Source organism: Amblyomma maculatum, chromosome 7 (assembly GCF_055883805.1).
Source record: "Amblyomma maculatum isolate TAMU_Amacu chromosome 7, ASM5588380v1, whole genome shotgun sequence".
Classification (NCBI taxonomy): Eukaryota; Metazoa; Arthropoda; class Arachnida; order Ixodida; family Ixodidae; genus Amblyomma; species Amblyomma maculatum.
In genome coordinates, this window is record NC_139350.1 from 101,244,100 (window position 1) to 101,256,175 (window position 12,076).

Consider the following 12,076-nt stretch of genomic DNA (forward strand, 5'->3'; position numbering starts at 1 on the left):
CATAACATGAAAGAAAAATGCAATGCAAAAATGCAAAACAGGCTTTCCTGCTGAAAACATATACTATTATATGATCAAGGTCACAGATTAAATAACAGTAGCTCTCATACCCCTCACAAGAGCTGGAAATGTCTGTAGTGCTTTGTGGTAGTACTGTATACTGATGACCTAGAAGGAAATGACTGGCACCAACAAAAAATGCACAGGCAATCATACAACATGGTGCAATAAGTCTGCATTACCTATAGACTGTACATTAGGTCATCACATTGGTCAGCTTCTCATGGTGTCTTTGAATTTTATTTAGCTGTCGCTATTTTGTTCCACTACTATACCAGCTTCTGGTAGGATCACAGGTCGAAAATGCAAATTTATGGCAAGCGCCCAGAGGCGCATCAGCCAGAGGGTGCTCTTGAGGAGGCATCGTTCCAGGCACCAAAATTGCCTTAATCACCTACAGGTACCAAGGGAGGCTTCTTAGAAACATACAATGCAGAGGAGGGCCACTGCTATTTCACTGGAAGAGAAGTGCACTGCCAACACAGTAAAAAATATAGGTATATCTGCATATGTCCTATCTGATTTATGGCCAATTATACAACAAAAATAACTCAAACAAAGGCAGCAAGAAGTCGTACCATATTTATTCGCATAATGGAAAAACTTTTTTTTTTTGAAGAAAAGTTGGCTCATTTAGAAGGTTTCAAGAGATTGTTTTTACTTTTGTTTTTTTTTTTTAAGAGTAAAAATCTTCATAAGCCCATTGGTATAGGGACCGGACAGCTGTACGAGTGGCGCCACATCTCGGCGCATCGCTCAAACGCCGGAATGCGCCGCATTGCCAGTGCATTGGAGCGTACTGTTTGTCATTGGTTTGTGTGGAAATTGGAAATTCTAAGGTTTAGATGACGTTGTGCGTGAATATACTATCCTCAAGAGAACAGAAAGTTGGGCTAGTTGTGTGAATATGTCCAGTGAAATGAAGTCTGGCCAAACAAGGCTGGCGAAACGTGGTGTGTTGTTGGCTCCACTGGCAGCTACTGGCGCAAACTCGTCGGACGTTTTTAAGTCGATACATTTCTACGGGTTTCCACAGAAGCATGAGTGGTGGGTGACCTAAGCATGGTTCTCTGAAAGGCAAAGGCACGAATCTACGTATTTGGTTACTGTGTGGTCATGGAAAGTGCCGAATTTTTAAAATTCCGCTTGCTACCGGATGCTCTGTGCCTTCTGTTCCCCAGGAGTGACGGCACGAGAGTCTCGGAGTCGAAGCCGCACTCCTGCATCTGTAGTCACTTTATTGACAATTGGAAATCGAAGTAACCCAACAATGTAAGTTACAACGCTAGCATTTCCCCGCCTGTGTACAAGAAAACCCCAGCACGAAAAAAGAAAAGGCAGCTCCACCATCGTCGTTCGGGCTGCGTTACGATCTTCAGTGAAGGGCAGAGACAATGTTTGTGCAGATACTTTCGCTGACATAGTCAAAGATAATTTACTTTTTTCTCTTAACAGAAAGCGGATAGGAGACATGAACAATTCCTATTACTATGATCTTGTCATTTTTCCTCTTTTCGTTTGTCAACCAATGAAAACGCGCTGAGAGCTCTGCGTTGATAATCTTCGAATTTGTTAACATTTGTTTATGGCATGTCCATTTTGCCTAATAAAATCACTCATTTCACAGCTCAATCAATACCGCATGGTCACAAAAAACAAGAAAAAAAAAATACAATTTAATGTGTGGAAACGAGCATAAACGTAGCATTTTTTTTTTAATTTCGAAGGCCGTGTAACATTTTTTTTCGCATTCACGTTGCACCTGACCCGGCTTTACGTATTTTCTCAGCAGCGTCCATTTCCTGGCCCGCCTAAATACATGTGTTTCTCATCAGCATTTTAATGTGTGAGATTTCCTGATTGTGGCGTAGTATGACAAGACTGTTTTACCTCTCTCAGAAATTGCTTCTATGGCCAATGTAAACAGATTTAGCAGCAGTCCGGCAAGCTGCAGTGACAAAGTTGTAAAAGGAATGGCTTTCAGTTATCCGGATTCCTTTACGTGCAAATAGAAAACTACATACATGGTCGTGTCCCCTCACACTCATCAGGTATCGAGGTCAGCTAGGTATTGGCCCCGCAAGTTTGTGGTATGCTGAGAAAGTAGACCACCTTAGCGAACGAGCCATCAGAGGGATTCATTTAACAATAGAACGCTCTCTTGGTTGTCGGTGGCTTATTTTACAACACACCACACTGTGTTTTTTTTTTTCGATTGTATTTAACAGTTTGACAGTATTGGACTATTGCCTTCAGATGTTCAAGGCAGGTGCGGTCAATCACACTGAACTTCCTACACTGAGAGAACGCTAGCAGGAAATTTAATTTTTTTTTCTTTTCACAACCTCCGCAGCATGTCGGGAGAAAGGCATGTATAGCATAATATGTTCTAAGTCAATTATATGTAGCAGCTCCGACGTGTTCAACAAGAGCATTGTCGTATATGTAAAAATGATGCTGAGGTGGTGTTACTCATTTGGCTTATATTATGATTAAGTTCGATAGTCTCAAGGCCGGGTTCAGTGAACTATTGTAGCGTAATTGTGCAGGAAGTCCTGGAAGTATATGTGTGTTTGCTATTCCAACCATAAATAGGATCCTACTTTTATCTTGCTTGTTTATTTTTCTCCTTTTACAGCTCTCGTTGCAAGGTTGAAACTGGAATGTCATTTGCTATTATTCGACTCTGAATCGTTTGAGCCTAGCTATTACCAAAAAAGACAGGTGCAGCATCTTTTTCATTTTACATGAACGCTGACCATTTCAACTAAAACTGCTACGGCGCCACGGCTACACGGCTCGGCGGTTTTTGATCTTCAGGCAGGTTTCGATTAGACCTAATATAAGATGGACGCGCAGTGCAGGCGCAATTCCAGTCTTCGAAGTCGCCTTAACAAGTGCCTAAAGAAGGTGTTCCTAGCACGTGATTTTCGAGTATATAACAGAAATACCATGCGCCGGGCGGTTAAAAAACAAAAACAAAAAAAAAAAACACGCACGCCCTGCCGAGAATGGCTTTTTTCTTTTTCAAGATTTCCCGGTCAAAAAATACTCCTTGCGATTACTCAACGTAGCTCAAAGCTCTCATAGCCGCACCGCAAAACGACGGGTAGGAACAGGCTCAAAAATGCCTCGCAGAACGGAAATGACTGCCCCGCTCAGCTGCCTCGGCATTCCGCTGTTTCGGCACTTCGCCGTGGCCAGCGCTGTTCCACCGAGGCGATGGTGGCGCCATACAACGGGCGCCCGGTCCCTATATTCATCAACAAAAGCATGCATGCAGCGATGATTATGTCGCGGTTTTTAGCAGCGCCTGCTTAAAAGCGTACTTGCTGCTATCGCGGCATGATCCGATAATTTTGTGATAGTGGATGGTACCAGACAACCGTGGTGAGATAAAGAGAACATGCTGATCCCCATGCTTTCTAGGCATGCACTGGTGCAGCCCTGCCAGTACACTGAGCAAGATGATGGTACTGGTGCTTCTGTCAAGGACGAGCAGTGTCTTGGCACTCAGCCAAGTTCACCAAGCATATCATCCCTGCAGGAGCTCTTGTCAAAAGATAAACATGGCGAGCTGTTAACTACATGCAGCTTTACCAAGGTCTACGCAAAAGACTGCACCTAAGATGGTGCAAAACTAAAAGATGTGCTAAGAAAAGCTAAACCTTGATAAAATGGGGGAGGGCTGATTATGTGAGTGGGTTCATTATGCGATTAAATACAGTACTTGCTTGACTAATATTCAGCTCTTACATAAATCACTGACATTTTTTAAATACGTGGTACATATAACTTTTTATTGTTCCATCATCAGCACTCTGATTATAGGCTGGAATGCAATTTGTGAATGCGCAAGTTTTTATGTCATTATTTCCTCATTTAAAGGCATCTTCTTCACCGCTTTCTCAAAATAAAAATTTGAATGTGCTATTCCCCGTTCCCACATCCCATCCAGAGCAATCCCAATGAGAGAAACTGCTTTTATGACCAGTAAGTTTTAGGTTCCCTTCATGTTTACCTTAGAGAGGACACTCTTACCTCTACAGTCTTGCACATTCTTTCACCCATACTACATGTGAACAAAACCAGTTACGCGATTTTCTCCACTATAAGGGCTACCACAATTTACTAAACCATTCCTTGAAGTGAAGGTAAGGCCGCTTTTCAACACAAACCCTATCTGCCCCTGAAGGTACTCACAGGAGAGTGTAACATAGTAATAAAATACAACACACCTTTCATGAGAAAAACGTGACTCATTTAACACGCCGAATGGTGGCATCATTACAGGTGAGTTCTTGAGCCAAATGAAAATAAAGATTCTTTGTTCAACCGATAATGCTATACGTGCTTCTCTTAACATCAGGCAAGGCTTTTCATTTCTGCTGCCACCTCACAACACACTCTGCTCAGTTGTGAGCCCCATTAATACTGCAGTTACATGAGCATTTCCAGCAGAAGTTCAGTTGACTGTCACATCAAACAAACAGTGACCGCTGCAGCTGAGATCTCAGTGGAAGTTCAACTTAGCTATGGCCAGAGTATGCAGTTTAACTGGTCAACACAAAAGACAGTTAACTGCAAACGGAAACTCCTTCAACCTGCAACTTTTATTTTCTTAATCAAATGAATGTATATACTCATGCCCATAAGGTGGCGCTACAAAAAAACAGCGAAGCGGAAAAGGCAAATATGCCTCAACTGGATTGTCTTGGTTCCCTGTGGCGTTCATTTCTGGTGTACCTACCGTATTTTCTGGTGTATAAGGTGCATCCTTCATATTCAGAGGCTTGCAAGAAAAATTTGGTAGCTAAGATGCATCCCTGTAATTTACCCAGGTTAGGGCAATAGGACTTGACTATACACATTTGCGCAACCATCGCAAAATGCTCTGTGCCAGAAAGAAGACTTGTTGCATGCAAATGAGAAAAAAAAATGAGGCAACACTCATGCTCGAAAATATTCTGGCACAGTAAGAGCAGCAACACTTTATTATTACTCAAAGGCTGGAAAGGCTTCACCTTTGGACGCGCTATTAAAAAAAGTTTACCATTTCTTTGCGGCAGTGCTGAGGCATCGTCTTCATGCTCATAATCAGTGCACTGAGTGCACACTCAGGCACACTAACGCAAGTGCCAAAGCACACGCAGGAAGTGGAAAATGTATGTGCAGTAAGCCACCAAACAATGTTGTAAATTTGCAGGGACTCAATTTTTGCACGTCAGACGCGAAGGATCACATGACAACAAGGGCGACATAAAACCTATGTCACGGCTGTGTACTGCCGTCCTGGTCAACCTTGCCCTCTCAGCACACATTTTTTTCTAATTTTTTTTTTTTCACCTCTGGTGACCGGCGCTGTGGTTCTTCTGCATGCGCCTTTGGTTTTCGTTCACTTTTTCTCCTTCTTTCCTAGCTGCCATAAATGGAAAATTTAGGTGGCTAGCGATATGAGGGCATCACGCTCTCCCACTCCTTCCGCCTAAAAATGCTTTGTTGGGCACCGCTTCATTTCAGAAACTCGACTTGATAACCTGCCATTGTAAATGAAAAGCAAAAAAAACTTACAAAAAACAAGTTAGCCCGTAAACGTGGCACCTCCTCGAAATGCGCTCGCTGCTCAATTTCTGCCATTGCTCTCCTTGCCTAGTACTCTGTACAGCCCCTTTCACACTTGGAGGGAAACTAGCAATTAAATTAAAAGCGGATCAAAGAAAACAAAACGAGTGATGAGATAAAATATTTGTTCACATTTCATTCCGCGTAATAGAGCAAAAAGTGTGGAAAGGAGGGACAGGCCATACGGTGGCTAGATGTCACGGAAAGAACGTAAAACAAAAATAATTAGGAATGACTCAGCGAAAATTGAGCAAGTCAAAGTTCCTTACCAGGTTTACAGCAAATAAACTTTAATAAGAAATAATATGCATGAAAGCCTATAAGAAAATATGGATAGAAGATAAGAAGCCCAATGCTAATGCATTCACCACTCTCGAATCTTTTTCTTTCTCTTTGCCACTAAGTTTCCCATCTCGAGCAAGTGGAATAGCAAATGCCCCTGCCTCCTGCTTGTCCTCAGCTTTGCGCCGTTTTACCTTGCGTAGTATGAACCAGTTCGAGTTATTCAACGTGCACATGCTGAGCTGCATGCGCAAAGTTGAGCAGGAGCAACAGGTCACAGCTCGCTCATTCAGTGGATACAAATCAGTGAAATAAGGATGTGCCATAAACAACAACAATGGGGAGCGAGCTTTTCAGTGTGCGCACAGCACCTACAAAACCTCTTCTTTGATAGCCTCCTCCACACACTCACAAAACAAGAGAGAGAAAAAATAAATTTGAGCAGTGTGTGCGCAGCTGTCACGTATGCTTTCTCCTGAACGCCGGGTGCCACCCAGTCGTAAGAAAGACGAAGAAAAATGTAAAAAAAAAGAGTGCAGAGAGGGCATGGAGGACCAGGACGGCAGTACGTAGCCATGACATAGGTTCTACGTCACCCTTGTTGTCACGTGATCCTTCAAATGCAGCATACAAAAATTGAGTCCCTAAATCACAACTGGAAAAAGGCGTCGCTTGCCCAGGCTTGGTTTGGCATTCTATATGTTGCCACCTTTTTGCATTCCAAATAACTAATGCCAGGTGCCTGTGAGATGCCCACTAGTATTTTAGTCCCAGAAGTCATTACCACCACTGTTTCGTGATAAAGTTCACCTATAATCGTTGTGCAATGAGACACACGATTGTATAGGGCGCACTACCAATATGTTTGTGAACGAAAAATATTACATGCCTTATACATTGGATAATACCGTACTTGTAGCAGAAAACTGGTACTATAAAAATTTGAGATCCAGCAAAGCAATGCCTGGAAGTAATATTTAAAATCAATAATAATAAAGTGTGCTTTTTTTAAATTATAAATTGCCTGCACAAGGTGAGATCACCTGATGTGCCCTGCAATTGCAGATAACTGCCGTTGAGACTAACATAAGTTGGAAACCTAAATTGTTATTCAACTGAACGGCAGTTGAAACTGTCCGTGCAACAACGGTACAGGTACACTGTATTTCAAGAGCCACACCCACTGCCTTACAATTATGTACCGTCTTTGCCCAAAGTAACCAGGCTGCTCCAAAGGCTGGCGGAGCAAGCGCGTAGCCATCTGGCGGCGTTGAGCTCGCTGGCGCCTGCCGGTGCTCGACACCTCCGAGAGTGCTGCAGCTGACGTAACTTTGCACCTTCACTCTCGCTCTTTAGATGATAAAAACTAGGCGTGTGTGACATAAGGGCTGCATTTTCACTTGTGCGAAGCCTGCTTGTGCTGAGCGATGGTGCTCAATTCATAGAGGCGGCGCTATCGCTTTTCTCGGTAACCGCAGAAAACAGATAAGTAGGTGATAGTAGGCACGGTGAGCTCTGGTTATTCGTTTCTAGGACGAATGTGCTAGGTTCGCGAAGCAGTGTTGCCCTGAAATAGTGTTCCCAGATTTAGAAATTAATAACATGCGCCTAAATGGCTAATCGTGAGGAAGGTTTCATTAAAGTTTGTTATTTAAACCAAGACTAACCCAAAATCAAATGCAAGAATTTATTTTAATCAGTAATTGTACTTATTTATATGCAGCCTACCCAAAGGGCTAGCACACGCTTTGCAAACCTAAAAAAGCTTTGAGTAGGCTTGCAAGTGTTAACAAGCTCTTCCATACTTTTGTGCCACTGCCATGGCGCTAAAGTGGCAGTAGGCAAGGCACCTCGGAGAAAGCATATTGAAATTTCGAGGTGCATTATCATTGTTTAATTTACAGTCGCACCACACACGCAGAAAAGCGCAATTGTGCTGTTGCGTTTCCGCAGCGGATTACAGAACGCAAGCAGTTATAATTATATAGTGAAAAAAAAAAAAAGCGACATATTTGCTTCAGGGCACTTGCCGAAAAGAGCGAATAGAACTGTTGCTATAAAGAGTGCCCTCGCTGGACACAACCTTGCTCAGCTAATGTGAAGACGCAGTCGGCACATCATAAGCGCCTAGCTTTTATCATCCAACGAGTGAGAGAGAGGGTGCGAAGTTACATCAGCTGCTGTACCCTCAGGTTGACGAGCACAAACAGGCACCAGCCAGCGCAACGCCGCCACACGGCCGCTCACCTGCTCCCGTAGCCTTTGGAGCAGCCTTGTTACTTTTGGTAAAGACAGTACCTCTCTCTGGCCACAGCTACATAGTTGTGATCTCACCTCCACCCCCAACTCTGCTACTTCCAGCTATCTTTCTCCAGCCATGGTATCTCTGTGACACCCAGAGGTCACCACCCGCCATCTCTGTACATTCCATGGCCAGAGAAAGCCCACTTCATTCTTTTCATATGCTTGTTCTCAATGTAAGATGCTTTATCTCCGTGACACCCAGGGGTCACCAGCCACCATCTCTGTACATTCCATGGCCAGAGTAAGCCCACTTCATTCTTTTGATATACTTGTTCTCAATGCGCGAAAGCTTTATTATTTCCAAATAGTGCATCAACCATTATCTCATTTTTATTGTACACTATGCTGTCCTCAATTTTATAACAAGATTTCTTGGTTAGGAAGTTTGGCAAAACAGGCAACTACTGCCAGGATGAGTTGGATATATATTACCATGCGATGCTGATAAAAAGTGATAAAGCGAAGTGCCATTAGTGATAACCTGTATACACTGAAAAAAAAAAAAAAAAGCAATAAATCAAAGCTCTAAAACTCTTAATTTGCCCTCTGAGGAATATCAGAGATACTGTGCATAATCTGCCAAATGCATGCCAAATGCATTCCAACCCACCCTGATTCTCACGGTAATGCCTTCCTACACCACATGAGAATGTGGACAGGGGGCACGGATTGATTCTGACACGTGTGCTCCATTGTACTTCAGAACCTCACTGCTTACCATAAACTGTTCTGCTACAGTTATGAAAAGCTTTTTAGGAAAGCTACCGCACATCTGACCTACTAATGCTGGAGGGCCAAGTACAAGACAGTCTCAGATCAGGATTGCCACTGGTGACAGAGGCACAGAGGCCGCTTCAACCTAAGGGCCAAACAAGAACCTGCTGCAATGGCACGTTGAGTGGTAACAACTAAGAAGGTACCTTTAACATGGTACACAAGGAGCAGGGTACTGTCTATGACACCACATTTCCACTCACTTTGCCTTTGGCGGGTGCATGCAGCCCCATGGCATCCCACCAGTTGAACCAGCCAGCCTCCACATCCGCCGAGTTGTACACCCGAGGAAACTCGCCCGAAAAATCTGCACGGGTAGTGGCGAACAATGTAGTGGCACAATTGAAGGCCACACCACAAACCACCACACACATACTGGTATTTCAAAGCATTCCGAGCCCAAGTTGTCAAACCTGCTATTTATACATTCCAACATTTTTGGTAAAAATCGTATATCTCCCAACAAATACTAACCTGTTAGCTGCCGGAAACAGAATGTGTAAGTGCAATAAGTACCCACTAAGAAATCATTCAGATGTGACTAAATGGACACTGAGGACACACAAAAGCTGGCAGGTATTGATAAAATATTGCATTCTAATTACCATGAGGTCACTCTTAATGGAAACAGAGCATTTAAAATCTGGAAAAATTTTTTTTAAAAATTCGCCCTAGGTGTCACCATCAACAGCCATATTTGAAACTAAAATGTGTGCATCAATAGCAGTTTGCAAGCATGGATCATAGCGCTTGGCATGCTACACTGACATTCATTTCAGCAAAACAGTAGCGACCCAACCTTTTTAGCAAGGATGTCACAAGTTTGAGTCGATTGGTGGGAAGATATACAGACGGAATATTTTGCTGATAAATGTACTTACTGCTATCGAATAAACATCACCACAAACAGACCAAGACAATCATTATTTACTGAGAAACAACTGGATGTAGTTGCTGTCAGCGTTCCTTTAAAATGTGCTCCAACTACACACATCTCGCACACATCTCGAACATTTGTGCTTCTGCTTTTCAAAAGTTATGCTTTCTGAAAAGGAAGCTAAAAAATGCTCCCGCGAGTACAAAACTTTTAGCTTATAATGAATGTATAAGATCTAAATTGGAATATGCGTCAGTACTATGGGATCCCTACACCAAGAAACACATAGATAAACTGGAACGTATACAGAGAAAGGCCGTAAGATTTATATATTGCAAATACAGAAGACTAGATTTTCCATCTTTCCTTATGCAAGAACATCAGATTCCCAGGTTAGACATGCGCAGGAAAATAAGTCGACTTCTATTTCTTCATAAATTTCTGTCAGAAAAAATTCCCCTAAACCTTCCGAAATGCGTTCAGGAAGCTTCTACTAAAAGAACAAGACGTACTACACTGCATACGCTAGCTCCAATTTTCGCAAAAACAAACTCTTATAAGAACAGTTTTTTTCTTAAAACTGTGAACGATTGGAATGAACTGCCATCAAATGTTTATGAATCAGACTTCCTAAAAGAACTGGAATGTCTTTTCGGAACAAAGGCTCCTTAAGTTGAACTGTGTTCTTGAGTTCTGTCCATTTCATTACAGTGACCAGAGTTGAACTTTTGCCCTCAGTTTTTTGTCCTTTTTGTTCTGTATTGCTCTACATTCCAATATTTTTGTTGTATTGCCCCTCCTGCTTGGGCCAACATAATGGCCTGCAGTAAGATTAAATAAATAAATAAATAAATAAACTACTGTCACAACTCACTAAGCTCATTAATTTGAACACTGTCAATTCGGAAACCCTCATAATCTGAACCGCCAGCTCAATCCAAGCTAACAAGCAAGTGTCAAACGCTTGCTAATCCGCCTCGTTTAAATGGCCATTCTGTGCATAAACACCTCCCCTCTTCCACCTCCCTGGTTTAAAAACAAACCGCCAGCAACTACCGCACATGCATAGCTTATGTTAGTGAGCGGCAGCTGTCAAGCACAGACCTTGCCACTTTGCAGACACAGTTTGTAACTCATGGAACAAGATCACGGCTGCATATCCCAATGCGCTTATTTTCAACCAAGAACAGAAAAATTTTTGGCACTCTCCAAAGGGTGCCACATCTTGAGAAAAAGGCAGATTCGAACGTTACCAGTCTCACGTCAGTTGATTACATCGGGGTACCAAAGTGAGACCCAGTCTAAGCAAGAAGGATCCGAGTTGCATGCTCCAGAGTCCCTTGCGAAAAACTGCAGTGCACACAGTTGTGTCAACAAATGGACGGCCCAGCATCTGAAACCACTTACTTTTGATTTTGCCTTTCTGACTTTTGCACCAGCCCACGAAGATGGTGGCTAGGTCAGCCAGAATCAACCTCCTGACCTAACCCCGCTGAGTACCCTTTTGTATGCCAAACAGTGCATTGCTGGTGTTTCCTTTCCCCTACTCCTTTCGCCACTTCAGCGCCAAGAAGTTGTTTCCTTCAGTTCCAACTGTGCGGTCTTTAATGTGCTAGAACTGCAGGCTCATCATGTGCTGTTCGCTCTTTGTGCACTGATGTCTCCTCATATGCAATAATGCCCATTATGGTGGGTGATTGAGATGCGGTACAGCTCCATAGAATCACACCATGAAGGATGCATGAGGCCCTTATGATTATGGAGTGGTTCTGATTTTCACACAATAAACCACTGACCATTCACAGAAACATGAAACACAGTGACTGTCGCATTGTTCTCGCCCCGAAATCGGGCTGCCATTGTTCAACTGCTCACTAAATAACCTTCTCCCGACAAAAGCAGTCCTTGGTAGTTTTTTAGGAATGACTCGAACGTCAGAATGCTTCGAACATTTTTTCAGTGCCTTCAAGATCAAATTAACGAGCTTTTACTGAATTTAGTTTTCACAATTTTAATATTACGGGGACAGCAGCAACCACAAACAAATTATGGCAGTGGAAGCAAGCAACTGAAGCATCCTGACATCTTTAGACTAGCAGGTTTCTCCACAGCAATATCAGCATGTATTAGCCACTTCTCAAACTTTTATAAAGCAGC

The 12,076-nt window shown here is 42.9% G+C and overlaps 1 protein-coding gene across 1 annotated transcript in view; it reads right to left on the bottom strand.

Annotated features, from left to right (window-relative positions):
- The window catches only part of LOC146184149 (valine--tRNA ligase, mitochondrial-like), a 139,212-nt gene that overhangs the window by 116,304 nt on the left and 10,832 nt on the right, over nucleotides 1-12,076 (bottom strand). The window contains exon 4 of the mRNA XM_084609298.1: nucleotides 9,246-9,349. Within this exon, the coding sequence (XP_084465424.1) occupies nucleotides 9,246-9,349 (104 nt within the window). The remainder of the gene's footprint in view (nucleotides 1-9,245; nucleotides 9,350-12,076) is intronic.